Source organism: Belonocnema kinseyi, chromosome 2, assembly GCF_010883055.1.
Source record: "Belonocnema kinseyi isolate 2016_QV_RU_SX_M_011 chromosome 2, B_treatae_v1, whole genome shotgun sequence".
Classification (NCBI taxonomy): domain Eukaryota; kingdom Metazoa; phylum Arthropoda; class Insecta; order Hymenoptera; family Cynipidae; genus Belonocnema; species Belonocnema kinseyi.
The window spans coordinates 97977012-98003727 of NC_046658.1; the positions used below are offsets into that span (position 1 = coordinate 97977012).

Sequence of the window (26716 nt, forward strand, 5' to 3'; positions counted from 1 at the left end):
TGTTGAAATATATTTTTTTACATCTATTATTATTCAGCTTTGTACTTAAACGTAGTTTTCTTTCGGCTCTTGCATTTCTCAAAGTTTGAGACCGATATTTTAGGTATAAAAAAAGTTCGAACGTTCACAAAATGTTGAGGTTCAGAAAAAAGATGAAATAATTTTCATTGAAGTTCCTACCGAAATCAAAGATATTATAATCTTTGCCGAAATGCAGTACCTAAACGTACTTTATTGTACCCTAATAAATCTTCCAAAGTTTCAGCTCGATATTTTATTTACAAAAAAAGTTCTTAGGTTCAAAAAAACATTCAGTGAACGGAAAAAGTGAGGTCGGTAATATAGGTATTTAGCTGTGTCACATGCCCTTAAGTTGTTTCAAACGTTTCGGCACACAGTGGTGACCCTCATCAGTGAGTTTCATTAAATCTGTGAAAAGTACACAATATCTTTTTTAGTACGAAGTACATTTCATAAGAAAACAATACCAATGTAGTTGAACAAGTTTTTTCATCAATTTTTTATTTAATGAAAAAATTTTTAATTGAAAAATGTTCTTTGCAAATTATTTTTTGAGTGACGTATATGTAATTAAATTCAAAATTTTATTATTTTATTCCTTTTTTGTTATTTTTCAAATAATCTATTTGTACGAAAAATATTATTATAAATTGTTTATAGTAGGCAAATATACTTTAAATAAATTTAATAGCTAAATAAATTTTCATTGTACTAAAGATTATGTCAAGAAACATTGCATTTAAAAAATATTAGTTCAAATAATTGTTTGTTGATTTCTCGTATATAAATTTTGCTTTGAAAAAGTTTTCCGTTTACGAAACTGGTTCAGTTTTAAAAGTAGAGTAATTTCAACAATCAAAATGTAGTGAAAACGAAATTTGCCAAAGAAAGATTGTAGTTGCATAATAATTGTTGGATTTTTGTTGTGTTTTGTTTGTATGTCTTTAATTCAAATTTCAAATTCAAATTGAAATTCAAATTGAACATCATGTTAAAAATTACACTATTTTAATTGGTAGGCACAGTAGTTAAACAAATATAAACTCTATAAACTATTTTAATTTAAAAAATAACCTTAAAATAATATATTCATAATGAAAGGCTTTTATTAAATTTCAAATATTGTTTTAATCCACAATTTGAACATTTAAAATTTTTCAAGTAAGAAAAAGAATAATTCCTTAATATTTTGAAATATTAGACTGTTCATTTAAAATCAGTAATTATAAATAAAATCTTCAAAACTAAACAAAGAAAGTAAACTTTAAACGTTACAATTTTAATTGTTCTATTTCAAGAATTTAAATTTAATTTTTAAAAATATATTTTTTCTGATTTTAAACAAAAAATCTAGAAGCTTTTTAAGAATTGTGAAAGGTTTCAAAATAATAAAAAATATTTTCTTGAGAATCCTTAGGAAAATTGAACATGATTTTTTATTTTGAGAAACTAATTTTAAGAGTAGAATCTGTAAGGAAAAACCTTATTTCTTCGGCTTCTTCAATATTCTAGAAGAAGTCGAAGAAATAAGGTTTTTCCTTACAAATTCTAATTTTGTTATTTCCCAGACGTTAATTTAAGAATATTTACAGCCCGAAGTTCTTTTCATACATAATTTACAGAGAATATTTTAAAAGATTTCTAAAATTGTAAAAACTGAATCTGGAAGATTTTAAGGCATTTGTTTACAAAATTTTAGGAAAAATTCGAATTAATTTAAGAGAATTTTGGAAGTTCCGAAAAAATGCGAATCATAATTTAAAATTTGAAAAGATGTAAGACAACATGTACATTTTTAAATATTTGGAAATACAATTTTGCAGCTTTTTGAGGATTTTTTAATTATTTACCAGAAAAATAATTCAACTTCTAATTTAAGAAGTGTTCAGTTTATATAAAAAATGTAATCATTCCATTTTTAATGTTTCTAGTTTAAAATTGCGAAAAAATAATTTGCAGCTCAGTTTTTATTACTTAAAATGAAAACATTTTTGGTTTTAGAGTTTGAACTTTTTAATTTCATTGATCGTGAAAAATGTTTACGAACTTCGAAATGACCAAAGTTCTAGTTTTTGCTCTACACTAAGGAAAAACAAAAAATATCGTACGTGATAGAATAATTAAAAAATTATTTAAAAAATCAAAGTAAAAATATTAAACAATATATTATATATAACGATATGAACAAATAAATTTAATAATAAATAATACAAAATTGAACTCACCGAGTGCCTGTAATTCTTTTACAAGTCCGGCAGCTCTTATTACATCCGGGCCTTCTGCAACTCCTTCCTTATTCTATAATAATTTCAAATCACATTTTTGTAATATTTTGTGTAAACATTTAGGGTGTGTACTGCCGTTTAAATTATTTCGCATTTTTCTTAAAAAATTGTCTCGGAATATGTAACTATTTCGCGAGTTTATTATAATTAAATTTTTTCAGTCCTTGCAAAGAAATTTTTATTTTATCTATACCTAAAATTCAGTGCATATTTAACATATTAATATTTTGAATGGAAGATATTTTGCAGGTGAGTAAGACATCCTGTAAAAACAGGAGATATAAGCTATTCAGATTACTGACATGAATTTTCAAATGAAAAGGCTAAATTTTTAATCGAAAATTGAATTGTAAAATTTTCAGTAAAACAAATTGATTTTGAACCAAAGACAAATAACATTTCATTAAAATATTTATATTTTCAGATAAGACAATGATGAACTTTCAACTGGAATACATAGTTACATTCTTTTATAGAGAAAAAAAAAATAGTTTTCAACAACAAAAAACGAGTTTTTAAAAAATCATATGAATTTTCAAATGAAAAATATCAAATTTTAGTTAACTGAACTAATTTAAAACCAAAAAGATGAATTTTCAACTAAAGATATGAAATATGCAACGAGATAAGTTTAATTTTCAGTTAAGAACATTTATTTTTCACCAAAGAGATGGATTTTCAACCAAAATTATAAAATATTTTAATAAATTTGTTAATGTATCAGTTTAGAAATTAATTTTAAATTAACAAAATTTTCATTTAAAAATTTTAATTGTCAGGTCAAAAAATTAATTTTTAACAAGAAAAAATATAATTTTCAACAAAACAGTTACATTTTCAATCAAAGAGATAAATTTTCGGTTCAAACAATTAATTTTCGACAAAAACAAAATTTTAATAAACTAGCTACATTTTTACAGTTCAAACAATTAATTTTTAACAACAAAAGTTATTCTTAACGAAATAGTGTAATTTTCAACCAAAAAGATTAATTTTCTGCTAAAAGTACGTTTTTTCATAGAAGAACGTTTATTTTCAACTAGAAAAATTTAATTTTTAACCAAAAATTGAAGTTACATTTTCAGTTTAAACAATTGATTTTCAACCGGAGATGAATTTTCAACTAAAACGATGGAAGAAAATTTTTAATTTAAAAATTAATTTTCAACCAACGAATTTTTTCATTAGAGCAGTGAAATTGTTAGTTAAAAAATTAATTTTTAACCAAAAAAACGTAAATATCAACAAAATAGTGTAATTTTCAACCAACAAGATTAATATTCAACTAAATTTGCAACTAAAAGTTAAATTTTTGAGTTTAAAAAAGAAAAGATTTTGCACAAAACAGTTACATTTTCAACCGAAGAGATGAATTTTAAATTTCAGTGATGAATTTTCAACCAAAACAGTGAATTGTTAACAATAATATTTAACTTTTAAACAAATTCTGAATTTTCAACCAAAAAGATTGTTTACCAAGAAGATTAATTGTCTATCCAATAAGACGAATTTTGAACACAAATTTGAGTAGTTAAATTTTTATCAAAAAAACTTATTTTCAAACAAAGAGATGTATTTTGAACTGGGAATATGCACACGAATCCGTTCAATTTTCAGGTAAAATTAATTTTTAACAAAAAAAGATCAACTTTCAACAAAGAAGTTAAGTTTTCAACCAAAGAGAGGAGCTTTCAATTAAAATGATGAATTTTCAACCAAAAAATTAAGCTTTGACAAAGGAGTTCAACTTTCAACCAAGTAATGGAATTTTCAACAAAAAATATGAATTCTTAACGTAAAATGTAATAGTTAATTTTTTTTTTAATCAAAAAGAAAGATTTTTCAGTAAAGAGAGAAAACATTCAACTAAACTATTGAATTTTCAGCAACAAAATTAATTTCCAACGAAAAAATCGAATACATTTTATTTGGTAAATAAACAAAAATAAGACCATACCTGTCCTTTTTCGAAAGGCACTCCTATTATGCCGACTTTTCCGTAATTCCTTTGACCAATTTTACTGAGCGCCAAACGAACCTTGGTAAACATTTTCTCGTCACTACTGATCTCTTCTATAGCTTCTTCGATAAGCAGATTGCCCGCTGCTTACCACTCTGACCCCTGACCCTGATTTCGATAATATTTTACCGTTTATTATGTTATCATTCAAACTTCAGAGTAATATTTGATGAAGATCAACTTTTCACTTCGTCCATAAATGACTCATGCTTTTTCGTATTTCTGGATCTCTCGTCAGAATCATAATTCTTTCTCTCTCACATTTATCTTCTTTTGTGTATCAATAAAAAAAGAATTAGAAATGAGAAAAATGTATTGTGAAATAAAAATATAAATACAAAAGTAATTAATTTACGTAAAAACTTTTGGGACTGAAAAATCCCAAAAAATAAAATTTTGCAATTGGAAAATTTCCATATAATAAAATTACCGACAGTTTATAATATTGCCTAATTTGAGAATCTCGGATTAATAAAATATAAGCAAATTAAAAAATTTATAGATGAAACATTGTTAATTATAATAATTTAATTAACTTTATAAATAAACAAATTTTTTTTTTTTAATTCAGGAATTTTCTAGTTCGGATATTTAATAATTCAGCAATTTTCTGTCAGGAATGTTCAAATTCGGTAATATTATAAGCTGTCGGGAAGTTCATTATTCGGCAATATTATGAACTGTTCGGGAATTTAATTATTCCCAAGGGTATTCAAACGTGTGCTGTGCCGAACGTATTGGATAGTCTTTTACAAGAAAATCAATTAATGATGTTTAATCTATCTATTCTAAGGAGAAAAAGGTTTCATAACAGTTTTTGAATCTTAAAACAGTTAAAAAAATCCTTTTTGGAAAAAAATGACTTCTTTCACTCTAAAAATCATAACTTTTTGAGTTTTTGATATTATTACTTAAAATTTTATTTGAATACTTCAGAGATACGGCGCTTCAAAAATAATATTAGTCTTATACTGTTCGTTCCAACAAAGGTATTTATTCTAAAAAATAAATCACCGTACTTTGCGTGATTAAACGATTTTATTGATCTTAAACTGCGTATAAAAATTATAAAAATTATGTGAAAATGACATAGAGAAATAGGTTTTCACGTCATTTGTCAATCTGGAGCCATATGTACCATTTTCTTGAATTTGGTACATTTTGTTAAAGCGCAAATAAGTCGCTGGGTATTTTACACCCAGTATGCCCTTTAAGGGTTAATTCCCAAAGGGTTTGAAAATCAAGATAAAAATTATGTATTTAAGTATTATTTTGGTTGTAATGATTAAAAATAATAAAAATGTCAAGTTACCAAATGATAACGTTACCTTTACGTTGCTAGAATGCCAGACACTCCTTCCAGACACTAAAGAAAATCTATAGTCTTGAGTCCCTCTAGAGAAAGTTTTTGAAAACAATTACGATCTGCGATTCAAATTTCAGCCAATCAGGTGGCTTCAATTCGAAATAGGACCACTTTCGCTCCATTTTGGCGGAAAACAAGTAATTTATCACTCATAAATGAAAAATACTTGCTCAAAATGTAACAAAAATTACTAGCTTTATTATTGTAAGTGTAATGATATAGTACAATTAAATTAATTTCAGGATGTTCACTTGGGCCCAAGCATCTGTTCAGGCTTGACCCACTGATTGAACTGTTCTTCGGTCAAACCGTTCTTTAATGCGGATTCTTTCAACGTCAGCTTCTCCTTGTGAGCTTGCTTCGCAATCTTTGCCGCCTGAAAAAAATTTTATTTAATTATACTAGAAAACTAGATTTTTTTATAATATCTCTTATTTAAAATAATAGGAAATAAAAGCAACAACAATATTTTTAGTAAGTATTGATGAAAACTTTTTCTTGACAATATAAATTTTAGACGAAAAAAATCATTTAATCAAAAAGTGTTTAAGATTGCAAATCTTTATTAATACCAAAAAGAACCAAAAATTGTTGAAAAATTGTAAATATTCGTTGAAATCTATACCCGTTTTTAATGAAAAACGAAAACTTATAATAAAAAAAAAACTGAAAAAAAAACAAAAACTTATAATACTGCGTTAAGAAAATTTATCAAACACTTCAAAATATTATTTCTTAACGAAGCAGTTCAACTTTCAACAAAGTAGAAGAAATTTCAACCAAAAAATATGAATTTTCAACAAAAAGTGTAATAGTTGATATATCAAACAGAAAGATTTTAATTTCAAACCAAAAACAGTTGAATTCAAACAAAAAATTATCTTGGAAATTCCTACAATTTCAATGGCAAATTATAGTTTTTAATGCACAGTTCTAAAACAGTTTAATTCTGGAGGCCTTGAAACTAAAGTTTTTTTTGCTACAAAAGCTTAAATTTGTAAATTTTGCGTAAATTTTCCTTTTTTAAGTTAAAAGAAATTTGCTGTTAACAAATTCAAATAATGAAAAACTAAGAGAATAATCTCTCAAATTCAAGCAATAAAAATTAGAAGATTATAGAACTACGGATTAAAAATTGAATTATTTTTTGCATGAAAATGTTCGAAAACATTGAATATTTCAAAAATCGAATTGAAAGACTTATAATTCTTTCAACGTTCCACAGTGTATTTTTTCACTTCTAAAAAGTCCTAGTTAAAATTAATTTTTATTTTACGCGTTTTTTTATAATAATTCAATTTTAAACATTTATAATGGAATTTTTTTATTTTTAATGGAGATAAAGACTTTTATTTTATTTTATTTTTTTATTTTAGATACATTTTTCTATCAATTTTATTGTTAAATTATAATTTCCTTAATGTAATAACAATTTAAAATTCTAGAATTTCAGAAGCTTTGACTTTGAAACATTTAATTTAGTTTTCAAGGTGAAAATGTTTAATTTTAATATTGGAATATCATACATAAAAAATTTGTTTTGTATTCTTATTTAAAAAAATTAAAAATATAAAATATATAAAAGTTAAAAACTGTGTTGCATAAAATGAAAATAAATCAAACTTTAATTATCTGAAATTGATACCTCGTCATTGAGTATTTTATTTAATTTTCAATGGCTACAATTTTATAATTTAGAAATTTTTGAATTTTTCATATTTTTGACATTTTAATTTGAAATCATTAATTTCGAGATTCCTCAATTCAAAAATAATATTGTTTAAATTTGAAAGTTTTGAATTATAAATGATACCATAAATGATAAATGATACTTTCTTAGAACAGGTAAAATTTCTAAATTGTTTAAAACCTTTCAAACGTTCCTAAATCTTTTATATTAAAAAAAAATTAATTCTTGACATCTTTTGAAATCCTTATAAATTCTTTGAATTATTTGCGAAACATTTCCTACATGTTTTGTATTTATTGGAAATTACTGGAATATTTAAAACTTTTGTGAAATATTTTGAAATGTTCTAAACAAAAATTTGAACTCGTTTAACATTTTGGAAATGTTTTGTATTTTGGCTTACTGTACCATTTTTGAATTCTTTGAAATTCTTTCAATCATTTTAAATGCTTATGGATTCTTTGGAATATTTGTGCAATTCTTCTGAAAGCTTTAGTAATCGTTTGAAATCATTAAAATATTGGAAATATTTTTATATCCTTTGAAATATTCTAAAATTTTTTAAATTATTTATAATCTTCGAAATCTTTAAAATTCCTGTATTCTTTTGAAATTTATATGAAATTTTTATGAAATCTTTAAAAAAAATCTAAACGAGTTTAAAGTCATCAAAAATGTTTACAATTTTTTGCAATCTTTAAAATATTTGTGATATTTTTTGTATTCATTTGAAATCATTACAATATTTGAAATCTTTGTGAAATCTTCAATCATTGCATTTGTTTTAAAACCTCAAATTTATTGCAACCTTTTGAAATTGTTTAAAATCTTTTAAATCTGGTGTAATATACCCTTTTTAAATCCTTAAAATGTTTAGGAATTTTTTAATCTGGTGTACCATACCCTTTTCGAAGTCTTTGAATTCGAAATCTTTATGAAACTTTTATGAAATCTTTGAAATATTTTTGAAATTTTTTGTATTCATTTGAAATCATTAAAATATTTTAAATCTTTTTAAATTTGAATACAATTTTTGAAGTCCTTGAAATCTCTGAAATATTTTAAAAATATTTTGAATTATTTGTGAAATGTTCGAAATCTTTGGAAAATCTTTTGAAATATTTTGAAATCTTCTAAACAAATTTGAAGTCGCTAACAATTTTTTTAATGATTTGAAATCTGGTGTAAATGTACCCTTTTTGATATCATGAAATATTTGTGTAATTTGTTGTATTCATTTGTAACCATTAAAATTATTGTGAAATTTTTTTAAATCTTCTAAACAATATTGATGTCTTTTAAAATATTTAAAATATTTTAAAATCTGGTGCACTCTACCCTTTTTAAAATCTTTGAATTTGAAACCTTTATGAAACTTTTATGAAATATTTGAAATATTTGTAAAATTTGTTGTATTAATTTTAACTTACTAAAATATTCGAAATCTTTTTACATTTGAGTAAAAATCTTTGAAGTCCTTGAAATCTCTGAAATCTTTGTTAAATATTTTGAAATATTTGTGAAATGTTCGAAATCTTTGAAATATTTTGAAATCTTCTAAACAAATTTGAAGTCGTTAAAAACTTTTTTAATGTTTTGAAATCTGGTGTACTGTGCACTTTTTGAAATATTTGAATTTGAAATCTTTCTGAAATCTTCGAAATTTTTGTGAAATTTTTAGTATTCATTTGAAATCATTATCAATTTTGAAATCCTTCTGAAATATTTTGAAATCTTCTGAACAATTTGAAGTCCTATAAATCTTTAAAAGGTTTTCAAGTCATTGAAATCTGGTGTACTGTACCCTTTTTGAAATCATTGAAATATTTGTGCAATTTTTTGTATTCATTTGTAACCATTAAAATTGTTGTGAAATTTTTTGAAATCTTCTAAACAATATTGATGTCTTAAAATATTTAAAATGTTTCAAAATCTGGTGTACTCTACCTTTTTTAAAACCTTTGAATTTGTAATCTTTATTAAACTTTTATGAAATCTTTGAAATATTTGTGAAATTTGTTGTATTAATTTGAAATCATTAAAATCTTTGAATTCTTTTTAAATTTCAGTAATTTAAATCTCTGAATTCTTTGTTAAATATTTTGAAATATTTGGGAAATGTTCGAAATCTTTGGAAAATCTTTAAAATATTTTGAAATCTTCTAAACAAATTTGAAGTCGTTAACAATTTTTTTAATGTTTTGAAATCTGGTTTTACCGTGCCCTTTTTGAAATCTTTATGAAATCTTTGTGAAATTTTTAGTATACATTTGAAATCATTAACAATTTTGAAATCTTTGTGAAATTTTCTGAAATTTTCTAAACAATATTGATGTCTTAAAATCTTTTAAATGTTTTGATATCTGATGTACGCTACCCGTTTTAAAATCTTTAAATTTGAAATCTTTATGAAATTTTTATGAAATCTTTGTGAAATCTCTTGGATTCATTTTAAATCTTCGTCAAATTTTTTGAAATCTTTTGTGTTCATTTGAAATTGTTTAAAACCTTTGATATCTGCTGAAACATACCCTTTTTGAAATATTTACAATTCTTTAAATCTTCTGAAATCCTTATGAATTCTTTGAAATAGTTGTGAAATCTTTCCGAAATATTTTTCTATTCATTAAAAATCATTAAAATATTTGAAATGTTTGTGAATTATTTTGATATCTTCTAAAACCTGTGGAATTTGTTTCAAATCTTTGACATTTCATGTACTATGCCCTTTTTAAAATATTTAAAATCCTTGAAATCTTTTTAAAGTTTTGAAATATTTGGAAATATTTATAATTATTTGTTAACATTTTGAAATCTGTTGTATACTCATAAACCGAGTGGACAACCCCTTAAAAACTGTTTTAAAAACAAAATTCAAATTCAAGGTTCTCATGAAAAATTCAAGGAGATTTCCAGGTTTTCAAGGTTTAAAAAAGAAGGAGGATTCCAGGTTTTTAATTGTTTCAAGGTCACTGGACACCCTGTAAATAATAACTTAAGGAGGATAAAAATTCTGTTTTATAAACGAAAAATTGAGAAAAGTCATAATTACCTTGTCGTAGCCGATGTGGGGATTGAGTGCAGTGACTAGCATCAGACTTTCGTTCATAATTTTACTAATATTATCTTTATTAGCTTCGATACCAACAACACAATTCTTCGTGAATGCGGCCGAAGCATCCCCTAGTAGTCGAGCGGATCTCAATGTGTTTGCTACAATTACTGGTTTGAACACATTTAGTTCAAAATGACCATTGCTTCCACCAATGGTTGTTGCGACATGGTTTCCCATAACTTGGGCGCATACCATTGTTATGGCTTCACATTGGGTTGGATTTACTTTACCTGGCATAATTGAACTACCTGGTTCATTTTCTGGAAGGGATAATTCGCCGAGACCACATCTCGGCCCGCTGCCCAGAAATCTTATGTCGTTCGCTATCTGAAATTAAAACACATGCTTCATCAAGCAGAGTAAGCCTCAATATTTTAAAAGAATTTAAATATTATTAAATAGGTATTATGTTTTGTTTCTCGAAAATTATTTTGTAAATTATTAATGGTTGAACTTTCAAGCGAAAGGGACCAATATTTAACAAAACAGTTGAATTTGCAACCAAATAGCAGAATTCTATTAAAAAAAGATTGAATTTCAAACAAATAGTTGAATTTCCAAGACAGGAAGACGCATTTATAAAAAGAAAGTTAGAAAGATTAATTCTCGGATAAAAATATAATGGCTGATTTTTGAACCAAGAAAAGATTTTAATTATAAATAAAAAAAACAGTGGAATTTAACCAGAAATCATGCATTCTCAAATATAACTGTAATAGACGATATTTCGTCAAAAAAAAAAGATTTTTTAATATTTTAAAGCGGTTGAATTCAACCAAAAAACACAAACTTTGAACCAAAAAATTGCATTTTCTTCAAAAATAATATAATTTTAAATCCAAAAATACGATTTTTCAACAAAAAAGTTGAATTTTTAAGCCAAAAGTACCATTTTTCTACAAAGAATTTGATTTATCAACAAAAAAGTAATTTGCAACAATAAAAAAATAAAAATAAATTGTTAGCGTAATTGTTGATATTTCAAAAAATAAATAAATAGTAACATTCTTATTTTAAAAATTTGTTTAACCAAAGAGATGAAGTTTTAATTAAAAGTATGCATCCACAACGAAAAAAATGAATTTTTCACAAAGTGATTCAACTTCAACCGAGTAGCGGAATTTTCGATCAAAAAGATTAATTTTCGACCAGAAAGACGAATTTATATATGTATATGAATTTTCAACCAAATAGTTAGATTTTATGCTAAAAAAAATTAATTTTCAACCAAAAAAAATGCATTTTTAAAGGAAAACGTAATTTTTGATATTTCAACCTAAAATGGAAGAAGTACATTTTTAGTTTAAAAAATTTTCAACCAAAGAGATGAATTTTCAACCAAACAAATTATTGCTTAGCAAAGTAGTTGAACTTTAAAGCAAGTAGTTGAGTTTTCAACCAAGAAGATTCTTTTTCTCACAATAAAAACGATTTTACAACAAAATTATAAAATTTTGAACCAAACAGTTGAATTTTAAACTAAAAATGATGAATTTTCAAGCCAAAATGTAAGTTAAATTTTGAGTTAAAAAAATTAATTCTCAAACAAACAAACAAATTTCAACAAAATAATTGAATTTTGAAACAATAAAATGGATGCTTAACAAAGTAGTTCAACTTTCAACAAAGAAAATGAATTTTTAACCAAAAATGGTGAACTCTTCACGAAAAATTTAGTTAAAACATTCATTTTCACACACAAAAAAAAAACGAATTTTTCACAGAATAGTGAAATTCCAAACCAATAAAATTAATTTGGAACAAAGTAGTTAAACGTTTAACCACGTAGTTGAACTTTCAACCACTAGATACGATAAAATTTTCAGCCAAAAATGGATTCTGTATTTAGATGCTTTCATGGTAAAATAAAATCACTAATTTCCAATCATTTCAAAAAATTCTTATTCACATTTATATTTTCCATGTGTCATGTCACATTCTGTATTACCCAGTCACCGCTCCCATGTCACAAATAGTCACAAAACCTGTTAACCCCCTCTACCTTGTTAGTATGACGTAGTTTCGGAACGGCCCCTCATGGAAATGTCATTCTTCGTAAAAACTGAATTTATGTCAAATGCATATAAAGAATCAATTAAAGAAGTGCCCATTTTCAAACTTCAAATTTCCCTACATAATATAAATAAATATGAAAAATCATTAGATAAAGAAAGAAATTCCGATGCGAGATTGACCTCTTCGGAACAGCGCCCCTTAGATAACTCGGTTTAAAACGTTTGCTTCAAAATAAATTAAATCTGAAATACCAAAATAGCACCGTGCACAGACAAAAATTAAAAATACTGCCTTTTTTAATTCTTTGCACATCAGCTTTCGAGCATGGCGCCCCTGTCTTCACCTGCGCCCCTGTCTTCACCTGCGCCCCTTTTGGCAACCAATCCGCAGGTAAAAGGGGGAACCAATTACAGGAATGGTTTGAACTCGTAATGGGGCAGTTTGCAAAGGGAGGGAAATTTCGGCAAACAAGATCCAGTGTCACATCACATTTCTTAAGAAAAATTAGTTTATACCTGAACTTCGTTCAATGAAGTGAACATTGACCGCACTTTAGTAAGAAGTCACTATATTATCCTCATTAGGACGGAAAATTTGGAACCATAAGAAATTGTCTGCAAAGTTCAATATTCCATCTTGATCGCCAGAAGATTCAACTGAAGGATTTTAATTCAAACACGAAAGGGTAAGTAAAGAGTGTGATATACGACGTTTTGTTTTGCCCGTGAAATTAAATAAATAAGGTAAATTATTTCGACTGACTATGAATGAATTAATTGATTTTTTAAAAGTAGGAGGGACAATAAGACCAATTTTTTGAAATAACTTTTTTTTTGACGATACAAATTCAAATTTCAATTATTGTAGGAAAACAAGATAAAAAATAGTCTTCAAAAAATACTTGTTAAATAACAGAGTATCAAGTACGCCGCATGTTTCAGCTGGGCCTTGAATCATTTTATATAACAAACTGTATTTACTTGCGAAATTTATGATATTAGACTTTTATAGCATGAAATTGATATATCTCTCATGATTACGTTTTAATTACGTATGAAGGCCGCTTCTCGACTGGACAACCAGCAATAAATTGTATGCTTTTTTGGATGATATACAGTTCTTTCATATACGTCTTAAGAATTTTAAATTATTGACTCTATTTAAGCAAAATATATGTGATAATTACAAAGAGAATTTTTTTCTTATGGTTGCTTGTAACGTAAAGGTAACGTTTTCTGGTTTTCGTTGTCACTGGCCCTTTGGAATTGTTAAAAAATAGTATAAATACAGATAAGTGTAATGGTATTTCTCTACTATTAAAACTTTCGAAGTGTAGACTTCTGTTGTGTGTCCACACGATGGATAATGTTAAAGTCCTGGTTTTATCCCGGTCAATTTATGAGTTCACAAAATTTAAATGGTTTTAAAGGATTTTTAAAGACTACAAGAGATTTATAGATACAGTCAAACTCGCAAATAGAGCTCCTTAATATAGTTCTTCCGAGAATTGACCTCGCGCCGCAATTAGGAGTGCATTTTGCAAGGGGGTGTGCGGTGGTCACTCAGGCGTGAACGAACAAAAGCGCTTTCATCCGGAGCAGAACTCTGGGGTTTTATTTCCGCCCACCGCGAGCCTCAGAACCATTACGCAATCTAAAAATTTCACTGCCTCTTCATAGATTCCTGGTTTAGAACAGAGAATTTTGGAAAAGAATTATAATGCTGAATTTGAACAGGAAATTGTTTTAAATTCCTTTTTTCTAAATCAGAATAAAAATTATTTTCAAAACATCTCGTTCCATGTAAAAAATGTACTGCTCAAAGTAAAATTATGATTCTTTCCGAAAATTACATGTCCCAAAGTGAAAATTAGAGTTCTATAGGCTAATTCCCTTTTCGCAAGTCAACATTAAATTTTTTTTCAACCTTTTCTATTTTAGTTAAATATAGTAACTCTCTTCTTCTAAAATTTTGGAAGAGGAAAGTTTTAAATGCTGGAAAATTGGACTAGGAATTTAAAAAATCGGATGAATTCTCACTTAAACCCGGGATTGTTTTTATTCTATATTTAAAAATTAGAATAAACGTTATTTTGAAAACTTTTCCGTCCGTTATAAAAAAGTACCTGTTCCAAGATAAAATTACAATACTTTTCGAAACACCCGGTTCCAAAACGAATTTTGACTCGTGACAGGGTTTTTTTAAATTCCCTTCTTCTAAATCAGAATACATTTTTTTTCAATATTTCCCTCTTTCAAGTTAAATGTTAATTCTTCACGGAAACTATTTTTAATTTGCATATCCAAAAGTTCCAGTCACTAAATCACATCCTCGGTTTTCCCGATTTCTCAACTAGGTCAAGAGTTCTAAAAACGTTTAAAAAGAAATCTCTTGAAATTCTTTGGAACCTTTTAAGTTCTCTGAAAATCCTTCGAAATTTGAAGATATTTCTTCATATCCCTTGGTACGGTAAAAATAAAGTTAAATTTAATAATTAAATTAATTAAAAAAAAAAGAACAGTTTAAATTAATTGCACGCGCGCACATGATATGATTGAAACTCGTTTCAATCCAATAAAATAAAATTTATTTTATTCCCTAAAGTTCTCTACAAATTCAACAAACCCCCTTAAAACACCTAGAAATCTTCGGAAATCGCAAAAATCTATCAAAATATGTAAAAAAAAAAGAAATTGAAACATTTTTTTAATTTAAAAATTTTTTAAATACAATTTATTGTTTTATTTTGGTCTCGAGAAAAAAATTTAACACATAATAAAAATTGCCACGAATATCCCAATTTCTTTCTGAATATGACCTAAAAGGAAAAAATTGTTGGGTCCCCCTTTTTAAAAATCATCATTTTTAATTTTTATGGGGTTCTTAAATATATTTTCGTTAAAATTATTTCAAATTACGTTAATTGATACAAACCATTTAACAACAATTTAAGTGCAGAAAATTCCCTAACAAATAAAAAAAAATTAATATGTTATGCTGAATAGTTTAGGAGATATGACTTTTGAAAGTGATTTTTCAAAGTATATTTTAGATAAAAGTTGCATTATATTAGTTAAAGCAGACTAAATTTTCTGGAGCTCTAGAAAAATGTTGTACTTCTGATAGGTATCAAGTTATTTAAATATATGCCTATGGGAATAAAAGCACATACATTTTTCAGCAAAATACCAAATATTGAATGTCCAATCTTTAATATTTCATAAAATCTTGCTACAAAAATGGCTTATACCAATTAACATTCAATTTGCAATGATTTTAACGGAAATATACTTAATAATCCCAACAAAAAATTAGGATTTCTTACAAAGGAGACCAATAATTTTTTCATTTAGGTCTTACAATAATTGGGAATGGTTCCAAAAACATTCAGAAATAAACTGGGATATAACAGATAGATCATCGTACTTGATTATAGTTGATTTTAAATATATTTAATTTGTATAAGTGCAAAGAAAACGTATTTTATCTTAAAAGTTTTATTTAAATCTCAAATAGTTTGGTTTGAAATTAGTCAAATTTGAAAAAGTTAAATGAATTGTAGTGGATAATTATGTGAGTTACAAAAAGAAACTTTTACTAGTCGTAATAGCATATTCTAATTTGAAATAGATTAATTTTGTATATGTAAAACGAACAATTATATTTTCAAATCTAGTATATTTAAAGATAAAAGGCTAAAAAGGGATAGACAGTTAAATTTCTATCAAAAAAGTTACTTTTCGTCCAAGATAGATGACATTTCTAACATAAAATAATGACTTTAACAAAATAGTTAAATCTTACCCAAATAATTAGATTTTTAACAAAATAGTTGAACCTTCAGCATATAAAAAGACTTTAAAATTTAATTAAATTTTTGAATTTTCAAGCCAAAAACAGATTTTGTAGAAGACAGATTTTCACCCGAAAAGTTAATTTTTAACTAATACAGACGACTGTTCTACTATGAAAGACGAATTTTCAACAAAATATAAAAGTTTTTCAGCTAGAAAGTCAAATGATTTATAAAACAGTAGACTTTTAAATCGGAAAAGATGAATTTTTAAGAAAAAAGATAATTTCTAATAAAAAATAGATGAATTTCTAACAAGATAGTTAAATTCTCAACCAAAAAGTTGAACCTTCAACCAAAAAGATGATTTTTTTACCAAAAAGTCGAATTTTGTACGAAATACATGATCTTTCAATAAAATTATTTAATCTTAAAATGAAACAGGACAAACTGAAACCAAAAAATTTAATTTTTAACCAAATATTTTAATTTTCTACCCAACTGTTAAATTTTCAAGTTAAAAAGATGAATTTTATAGCAAACGGTAGAATTTTCATATAAAAGTTCATTTCAGAAGCCAATAGCTGATTTTTCAACTATAATTATGAATCCTTAATATAACGAAATTAATTTTTTTACCAAGTAGTTTAACTTCAAGTTAAAGAGTCGATTTTTCAATTTAAAAAGATGGCCTTTTAACCAAGCATGTTACAGTTGATATTTGATTCCAAAAATTGTATTAAAAAAAAGCAATAAATTCCCAACCAAGTGGATTACATGTTTACCAAGAAAGACGAATTTTCAACTAAAAAAGTTAAGTTTTAAACAAATAATTCAATTTTTAATTGAAAACGATAAATTTTTAACTGTAAAAGATAAGTTTTTAACCAAAAATGGAATATTTTAGTTGTAAGTTTAAAAAATTAATTTTTAACAATATAGCTGTATTTAAAACCAAATAAAAGAATTTTTAACCAAGCTTTTTCCCGGTTCGCAAACATTTTTCACTGTCAATGGAATTAAAAAAATCGAACTAAACTAAAGCTAAACATTTTTCCATTCGAAGTTATAAAAACTGAGCTGTAAATTGACTTGAAAATTAATTTTTTTTTAAACAAAACAATTAAAATTAAAAGATTAGTTTTGAATATTTGATTTATAATTAAACCCTCAAAACATGAGATATCGACGGGATATCCCGTTTATCTCCCAAGATATCTTAGGCATAACCCAGAGATAGGATTTTGAAAGAAACCGAATATTTGAGATTTGTACAAAGTAGTTTCTTGACAAACGGATGTTTGTGAATCTTTATGTTTCCAGGCATTCTAAATATTTGAATAAATATGCATATCAGAAATATTGGATTCCATTGCCAAAATATTGTATATCCCATACAGGATGTTGAGTGGATATCGTACGGGACGAAAATCTCGAATATTCGGTTTCTTTCAAAATCCTATCTCAGTATAATTAGCAAAAAATGATTACCGCGAATAATTTTCATAACCTATAAGAGTCTACTTACAATAAAAATTAAGTCACTTTCTAAAAATTTAAAAGTTGGCTGTTATTTTATCTGTAAAATCTGAATTGCGCAGTTTAGAGATTGGACTTTTCAACGGCAAAATCAGTTTTTATGATAAAAAAACAATCAAACTGACATGTGCCGCGTTGGTTTGTATAATATAAATTAAATAAACAAAAAGATTTAATAATAAAAAATAGGTTAAATAAATGCTTCCGTTAAATTTTACTAAGTCGATTGAGAGGAATAGGATTTGCAACTTTTCTTTTTCCGTTGGAGGATTTTTAGACGGAGGAAAAATCGCGTATTCATAGGAATACAAATTCTCAATTCTTCTGAATTCAACACTTATTACTGGGTACATTGTTTTAAAATTGTTTAATATTTTTAATATTTTGTGGCGTCCTCATTTGTTTAACTAATAAGACTTTCCAATTGGAACATTTTAATTTTTAACGTTAAAATAGGGCAAATCTTTTTTTATCAAAAATCTTTGATTTCAAAAGCTTCAAATTTGTGATGGTTCAAGTCTTTGAAACTGCGTTTTAAATTTGTTTAAATTAAAATGTACGCTCAAAAAATAAAATCTGACATATAAAGTTTTTAAAGAGAAATATTTTCGAATTGCGCATTCTAAACTAAATGATATTATAATTTAAAAAAAAAACAATGCAACTAATTATTTTAAAAAACGGCTGAAACCAAAGTTCAAAGATTTTTCTTCTAAAAATTTGTAAAATTTCCGGTCATTCCCCAGTCCAGCGGCCACCCTAGAGATGAATTCCGACCCAAAAATATAATAGTAGCCTTTTCAATTAAAAAGAAATTTTTGCCCAAAAATATACTTAGATCCTGTAGGACTACAATAATGATTTTAATTATTTTTTCAGATTTCCCAAAGATGGAAAATATTGAACCACAAGTGCCGGTACTGCGGGATCCAAGGAGACACATTTCTACGGACAGGGGACTGCAGCAAAATCGAAATCCTCAGGGCCTGCGTGAGGCCTATTTTATGTGGGAACACGCTACTAATGACTCGCGAGTGATAAACTACTTTTCCGGCAATCCTCATCAAGCAGGATCCGCTGCTCGAGTTCCTCACGAACTTCCGGTTCCACGCTGGCCCCATGTTGGCGAATTCGGCCACATCATAAATTACAATATTCGAGTTCAGCAGCTCCCAACTCAAGATCTTCCCAGGCCTAGGCAGCCGCCTATTCAGAGACCTGCTGCAGAGCAAAAACTGCTGAAGATGATCGAGGAAGATGTCGACCGTTGATAGGGAGAGTGCGATACATTCTAAATAAAATCGGGATAATATAATGCATATTTATAAAAAAAACGTATGAACGTTTCATATGTTGAAATATTTGTGAAATTAAGGTTTTTTTGTTGTTTATAAAAAAAGACAGTTTCCACAGTTACATGGAACAGATTTTGACCTAAAGTTTATAACTAATAGGACTTTTTAAACAGTTCTTTGGCACAATATGATCAATTTAGGACCAAATTAAAAATAATGTATAGGGCCCTTTTTTAGGAAATTCAATTTTCCTGTAAAAATAATTTAAACAAAAATATTGTAACTGTATTTTCAATTCCTTTTTCAATATAATTTATATTTTAGAAACACGAAAGTACAAATAGTCTTATTATTTGCCAATCCTGTAATAATCCTGTAATCCTGTAAATTAAACATATTTCCTTAACATTTTTAAATATTCGCGTGAAGTTAATTTTTCATAGTAAAAAAAGTCATTTTCAATTTTCTTAGGAATCTTAAGAAAATATTTTTTTATTCTTTTGAAGGCTTTCACAATACTTACCAAGCTTCAAAAAAAATTTGTTCGAAATATGCAAAAATCTGTATTTTGTTTAAATTAGGCTATCCTGGCCTTTTTTAAATCGAAATTCTGGTACGAGTAGTGGGAATAATAGGTGTTTCATTTTTATTTATGCAACAAAATTTAACAATTTTACTTACAAAATAAAAGTTTTTAAACAGAACAAATAAAATAATTGTAAACTTCGAAGTTTTCTTCTAATTACTGATTTTATATGAATACTTCTAAATATTATAGTTAATCTTTTTCTTGCTTAAAAAAGTTCAAATTTTAGACTGAAACAATACATGAAATTTAATAAATTTGAATATAATAATCAATAAATTAATAAATAATGATTATGAATATATTATTTTGAATTTATTTTGAAATTGGAAATAGTATATAAATGAAATAGTTTATGGTAATTCTTAAATTTTGAACTGATTCCGAATTGTCTCCTAAAATCAATTTAATTATTATTCACTTGTTAATCCTTAATGCACAGTTCAATTTTAAAAATCATTAAAGTTTATATCCACACTTGATCAACTTTTAATTTTGGTTTACCCAAAATCTTTAAATCGACATTTTTTAAATAAAAAGACTTTCGAATTACGCATAAATTCTCGGTCATTTCCCGAAATTTTCTGTAAAATCATATAAAATATGATAATGGCCCCTGAAAATTTTTTAAAATCCTGTACAAGTGTTGAAAATCCCTGGAAAACTCCGATTTTGTTAAGTCCCTTGAAATCTATAGAAATTCCTTATAATCTTATGGAATCTATCAATTAATTTTAATATCCTAAAAATCGATTAAAATCTCTTCAAACTTTTTGAAATTTGTAATATCTTTTAAAACTCATTCAAAAATGAGGAAATCCAATGTAATCTCGTAAAATAACATACAAAATTTGATTGAAATCCCTTGAAATCTTTTAAAATTGCGTAAAAAGCGTTAGAATCCCTTCAAATATATTGAAATCATTGGAGAAATTTTCCATTTTTTGTAAATCCATTGAAACCTACATAAAATCTCATGGAATCTATCAATTTCCTTCAAAAGCCTAAGCATCCCGTAAAAATGGAAATTTCATAAATACCGGAAGACTTAATTAAAATATTTTATAACTTCTAAAACCTTGAGAAATCGTTGTACCTTTCTCTACAAAATGTTAATTTTTTTCAAATTTTCTATAATCTTACCAATTTTCCTTTAAATCTCAGGAAATTTCTCGGAATATTTAAAATAAACTATATTCTTTAAAATCCGTTGCAAATTAAAAAAATGTTTCTAATCTTGTGACTCTTTGAATTTCCCTAAAACGCCTTGAAATTTTTGTACTTGTTGATATTTTTAAAAATCTTGTAAAATATGCTAAAACCTTTTAAATCCTTTGAAATCGATTGAAAGTTTTTAAATATTTAAAATAAAACTCCTATTAATTCCTTGAGAGACTTTGGAGTTACGCAAATTATTTTGAAATTCATAGTCTTAAAATGTATATATAAATTTAAAAAAAAGCTTTGAAATCCTCTGAATTCAGATGAAACTTCTTGAAATCATTGAAATTCTCTCAAATCCCTTGGAATTTTTTTAAATACTCTAAAGCTGTGAAACCCTGCTGTTAAAACTTTCAAAATCTCGAATTATTTTGAAAGTTCGATTGTTGAGATAGCGAATGTTACTTTAGCCAATCAGCGAAGAACTTTGAAAAAGCGTTTGAAGCAAATTTGAAAAAGTATTTGAATTAGAAAAGAATTTCAGAAAACAGTAGCATAAGTGTAATTTTTTAAATAGTATAACAATAGTGGCATAATTTAAAAAAAGTGTCAATAGAGGCATGCACCCGAGACCAACAGAATTTTTTTATTGATAAACCCGATTGACTAACCTTCATGATAGAAACTGCTACGGTGTTTAGAGCCCCATGAACTTCAACAAGCGCATCGTGGGCAGCCAAGGCTTCAAATTTATTGGGTGCAGTAACAAAAGGATAACCCGTCAAACAGGCAATTCTTGCAGCAGCTTTTTCAGCAAATCCTTTTCTGGTATTCAATCCGGTACCAACAGCCGTGCCACCAAGAGCCAATTGATAAAGTCTTGGTAATGTATCTTTCACCCTTGCGATTCCGTACTCAATTTGCGTCGCGTAGCCTGAGTGACAAATTTAAAAAATAATATAAACAATTATCAGTGGAAAGATAGAGAAAATTTGGGCCAATAAACCATCATTAATTCTTAAATCTGCTTAAATTATTTATTATTATTATTATTGATTAATAGGCCACATTATTAATTATACCTCCTCTTTATACTGCAATATCTATGATATTAAACTGAATAATTTCATTAAAACGTGTGAACCTTAGTTTTCAATAAAAAATTTCCAAATTTTATGGGTTTCTTTTGTAAATTTTGACCTCCCCCCATATCTTACGCACTTTTTGCAGACTAAACTTTTTTTTCGTGAATTCATTAGTTTAGTGAAATCTTATTCTTTCTTATGAATTAATAAAGCAGTTAAGTATTCAACCAAGTAGTTGGATTTTTAGGCCAAAAAGATAAGTTCTTAGCAAACGACACTATTTGTACCAAAAGAGGTGAATTTTCAAATAAAAAAGACGAATTTCCAACTAGAGTTGAATTTTCATCGAAGAAAGATTTTTTAATTAATAAATAAAGAAAGTTGCATATTTAAAGTTGAATTATCAAGCCAAAAAGATGAGCTTTCTCCAAATAATGGAAATTTAAAACAAATAGTTAAACTTAAAAGGTGAGGGTTAAATTTTCATAACAAAAAATTATTTTAGTATAAAAAGTTAATTTTATAGAAAAACAGACCAATTTTCAACAAAAAGTTCATTTTTGACGAAATAGATCAATTTTAAACCAAATTGTTCAAATTCAGTTTTAAAAAAACGGAATAGTTAATATTTTAATAAAAAATAGTTTAATTTAACCAATTAAGACAAATTTTCAATAAAATACTCGAATCCTCAACTTGAACATCTTAATTTTCCACCAAAAGAACTAATTATCTACCAGAAGAACGATTTAAGGAAAATGCATAAATTTTCAACCAAATAGTTAAATTGTCATCACAAAAAATTATTTTCAATTTAAAAAAAAAAACTAATTTTCTACCAAATTTTTCAATTTTCCAGCCAAAAAGACGAGTTTTCTAAAAAAAGTTCTTTTTCAAATACAAAATATGAATTTTCAAACTAAATTGGTAAAATTTTGATAGAAAGAAATGGAATAGTTAATATTTAAAAAAAAATTTTTATTTTTAATAAAAAATTGAATTTAACCATGAAAGACAAATTTTCAACAAAATACTTAAATACAGGGCTTAAAAATCTTAATTTTCAACCACACAGTTGAATTTTCATCCAAAAGAAGTGATTTTCTACCAAAAGAACGAATTTTTAAGCAATGTATCAATTTTAAACCAAACCGTTCAATTTCCAACCGAGTAGATTAATTTATAAACAAAAAAATACATTTGCAACGAAAAATGTAATAGTTAATGTTTTACCTAAAAAGGATTACAATTTTTTATTTAAAACAGTTCTACTCAACTCAAAAAGACGAATTTTCAACAAAACAAGATTTCCAAACCAAATACTTGAATTTTGAAACAAGAGGATTAAGGTTACTTTTCAACCAAGAAAGATAAATGTTCAACCAAGAAAGATGACTTTTGAATAAAAGAGTTGAATTTTTATGCTAAAACGTTGAATTTTTTACAAAAAAGTAAACTTTTTAATTGAAAAAGATTCTTTTTTAACCAAAAATATCATTTTAACTAAAAAAGATGAATTTTTAACAATATAATTCAATTCTCAATCAAAAAGTTGAACTTCCAACAAAAAAGCATGATTTTCTATTCCAAAAAGACTACTTTTCAACAAAATACATGCATTTTAAATAAAGTATTTAAATTTTAGCTTATACAATATACAGGATAAATTTTGAACCAAAAATGGAACAGATAAATTTTCCGACAAAAATTCTGACAAAAAAAATAACGCTGAACACAAAAAACATAATTTTCAACGAAATTGTTACATTTTTAACAAAAATGATGAAGTCTTAAGCAGAAAAATTAACGTTGTATCAAAAAATACGAATTTTCAACTTATCCAATATACAGGATAACATTTAGTTGAAGCATGAAACAAGAAGGTTCATGTTTTACACAAAAAAAAAAACGAATTTTGACCAAAATGCATGCATTTTCAACAAAACTGTTTAATTTTGATGCCAAAAAGACAAACTATCTACAAAAAGTAGAATTTTCAAACGAAAATATTATTTTTCAATCAAAAATTTTTATTTCCAACCAAAAAGTTTAATTTCGTACCAAATTTTGAATTTTAATGCCAAAAATATTTATTCGATAAAAAACAGTAGGATTTTTAACATAAAAGTTAATTTAAAAGCAAATTGTTGAATCAACTTACAGTCAAATAGTCTAATTTTCAACCAAAAAAATGTATTTTTTACAAACAAAAATTTTTAAACCAAAAACTGAAATTTTTAATTGTCAGTTTAAACAATTTATTTTCAACCAAATATGAAACGAATTTTTGTCAAAATAGTTCAATTTTCAAACTTAATTAAAAAAATTAATTTTTAACAAAGCAGTTGGATTTTTTAAAGAAAATGATGATTTTTTAACAATATAGGTCCAGTTTCAACAAAATAATTTATTTTTAAACCAAACAATTGTTAACGATATGAGATGAATTCCGAACCAAAAATATAATAGTAGCCTTCTCAGTAACAAAAAACAAACTTGTGCGCAGGCCTTTTAAAATTAAATATCAAAGCATCAACAGCCTGTAATTTGGTGATTGTGAATTCTCTTTTGTTAAAGCTCCTTTGCCTCAACTCTATTATATCAAATGTATATAAGATTTATTTCTGTACCTCAGTTTGGGGTTGCTTATTCAGATATAGCAAAATAAAGTACAAATTTTATTTTTCATGTTTACTCAAATATTTGGTTTCGCATTAATTTTTATTCTTAGTAATTCTTAGCCATTCATAATATGCATTGATATTGAAACAAAAGTATTTTCATTGTCATTCCACATTTTACTTCAAATTGTGTTGTTTTCCATTACTTTAATTTGTTTATATTCAATATTATTTTTTACAATTCAAACTAAAAATGCACATCCTAGCGTAAAGTGGTTATAAGCAAACTTGTGGATATAATTTAGGTGAAAATTTGTGTTAAATAAAATGTTATTGTAGCTTGTGTCCTTTTTTCAAAAATTTAATTTTTCATTTTTTATATTTTTTTATAACAAGACGCTATAACAAATTTATAGATATTTATTAGTTAAACAACTTTGGTCTTTATTTTTTTTATCGCTTGTGTCGTTTTTCCAAAAATGTAATGTTTTTTATTTTTAATCTTATTTTGTACGATTAAAAGAAAATCTACTCGTCCTATCCAAAAATTATTAATAACAAATTTCTAGATCCTTTTTGGTTGAACAACTTTTGTCTATTAATTTTTTTCGTACCTTGTGTCGTTTTTCAACAATTTTGTTTTGTTTTCTAACGAAATTCTTAACGATTAAAACAAAAACTACTCATACTGTCAAAAAATGATTAATAACAGTTTTGTAGCTCTTTTTTTGACGAACAACTTTTGTGTTATTATTTTTTTTCGTAACTTGTTCCGTTTTTCCAAAATTAATTAATTTATTTTTGATGTTGTATTTTACAAATAGAAAAGAAACAACGTGTCATATAAAGAAGTGATTCACAACCAATTTGTAGATCTTTTTTGGTGCACAATTTTTCACGATTCATATTATGCCGTATCTTGCATAGTTTGACGGAAAATAGAATTTTTCATTATTTCTTGTGCATTCAAAATTCGATTTTTCAGAAAAATTCAGGGTTGTTATGATAATCTTGTAGGGTGTTAAAATGCAATTTTTGTTCGAAAATTTTTAAATGCTAAAACTACGGTAATTTGTTTATATAAAAAAAGTCATTAGGATAAATTTTTCGTCTTCAATTTAAGGCACTTAAAGATTATACTAAAGTCCAATCCAATCTGTCAATTCTTTTGAAAGTTATTGAGCTAAAAAATTAAAAATCAACAGATAAAAAGACACAGCCGTAAAAACCTGTTTTTTGTTTTCATAGGGTCTCAAAACGCGGACATTTGACCAAAACGAGCGGGAAGAGTAAAATTTTACACAAATATAATACCTTCTCAGATGAGAATCTAAAAATAATGAAATTGGCTAAAATATCTTACCAGAGAATTCTTGCCCAAGCGTTAAGGGAACTGCATCCTGCGTATGAGTCCTTCCAATTTTGATAATGTCTTTCCATTCCTCTGACTTCTGTTTCAAGGCTGCGTGCAACTGCTGCAGACCCGGCAGCAAAATCTTGTTGATTTCGAGAGCAACTGCAATGTGCATCGCTGTCGGGAAAGTATCATTCGAACTCTGCGACATGTTGACGTGATCGTTTGGATGAACGGGGCTTTTTGAGCCGAGCTCACCGCCGAGAATTTCAATCGCACGATTCGCTATGACCTGACCAATATTTCCTTTTATCAGCAAATGATAAATAGTTGTAGACGATTATTATTGATTAATGTTAATCAAAAGACTGCTTTCATGCGGAATTAACTTCAACACAAACCTCATTCGTGTTCATGTTGCTTTGAGTGCCAGATCCGGTCTGCCAAATAACGAGGGGGAAGTGATCATTGTAGAGTTTTCCGCTGATCACGTCATCCGCAGCTTTGCTTATTGCATCTGCAACTTTCGCATCCAGTCCAAATTCCTTATTAACTTCGGCAGCGGCTTTCTTCAGTATTCCCATTCCCACGATCACTCCGAGCTGCATAATAAAATTATTAGTTATTAATAATCACACATTCTAACCATTCTTTCCGCGGTCTACGTCTGGCAACGTGCCCAGAGGTAGACCGCGGAAAGAATGGTTAGAATGTGTGAATGAGACCCTACTTAGAAGAGACATAAGAAGTCACAGAAACACGAGAGCCT

The 26716-nt window shown here is 26.5% G+C and overlaps 3 protein-coding genes across 5 annotated transcripts in view; 1 reads left to right on the forward strand and 2 right to left on the reverse strand.

Moving 5' to 3' along the window:
- Window positions 1–5766, reverse strand: part of LOC117166996 (arginase, hepatic) — a 13984-nt gene extending 8218 nt beyond the window's left edge. The window contains exons 1-3 of one of the 2 annotated variants that reach the window (XM_033351524.1): window positions 5655–5766; window positions 4264–4596; window positions 2247–2319 (exon numbers count right to left, since the gene is read on the reverse strand). In XM_033351524.1, the coding sequence (XP_033207415.1) occupies window positions 2247–2319; window positions 4264–4356 (166 nt within the window). In that variant the 5' untranslated portion in view covers window positions 4357–4596; window positions 5655–5766. The remainder of the gene's footprint in view (window positions 1–2246; window positions 2320–4263; window positions 4597–5654) is intronic. The other variant, XM_033351525.1, reaches the window with a different exon arrangement.
- Window positions 5767–5868: 102 nt separating this feature from the next.
- Window positions 5869–26716, reverse strand: part of LOC117166995 (fumarate hydratase, mitochondrial-like) — a 34888-nt gene continuing 14040 nt past the window's right edge. For both annotated transcript variants that reach the window (XM_033351522.1, XM_033351523.1), the window contains 5 exons: window positions 26349–26549; window positions 25957–26239; window positions 21559–21821; window positions 10435–10824; window positions 5869–6068 (listed from right to left, as the gene is read on the reverse strand). In XM_033351522.1, the coding sequence (XP_033207413.1) occupies window positions 5940–6068; window positions 10435–10824; window positions 21559–21821; window positions 25957–26239; window positions 26349–26549 (1266 nt within the window). In that variant the 3' untranslated portion in view covers window positions 5869–5939. The remainder of the gene's footprint in view (window positions 6069–10434; window positions 10825–21558; window positions 21822–25956; window positions 26240–26348; window positions 26550–26716) is intronic.
- LOC117166997 lies at window positions 12928–19356 on the forward strand. The gene is made up of 2 exons (XM_033351526.1): window positions 12928–13198; window positions 18725–19356. Exon 2 carries the CDS (start codon window positions 18736–18738, stop codon window positions 19114–19116), a length of 381 nt encoding a protein of 126 aa, XP_033207417.1. The 5' UTR covers window positions 12928–13198; window positions 18725–18735; the 3' UTR covers window positions 19117–19356.

What these genes read in the sequence shown, in the direction of transcription:
- LOC117166997 (XM_033351526.1), top strand. Translation starts at nt 18,736, where the DNA reads ATGGAAAATATTGAACCACAAGTGCCGGTACTGCGGGATCCAAGGAGA.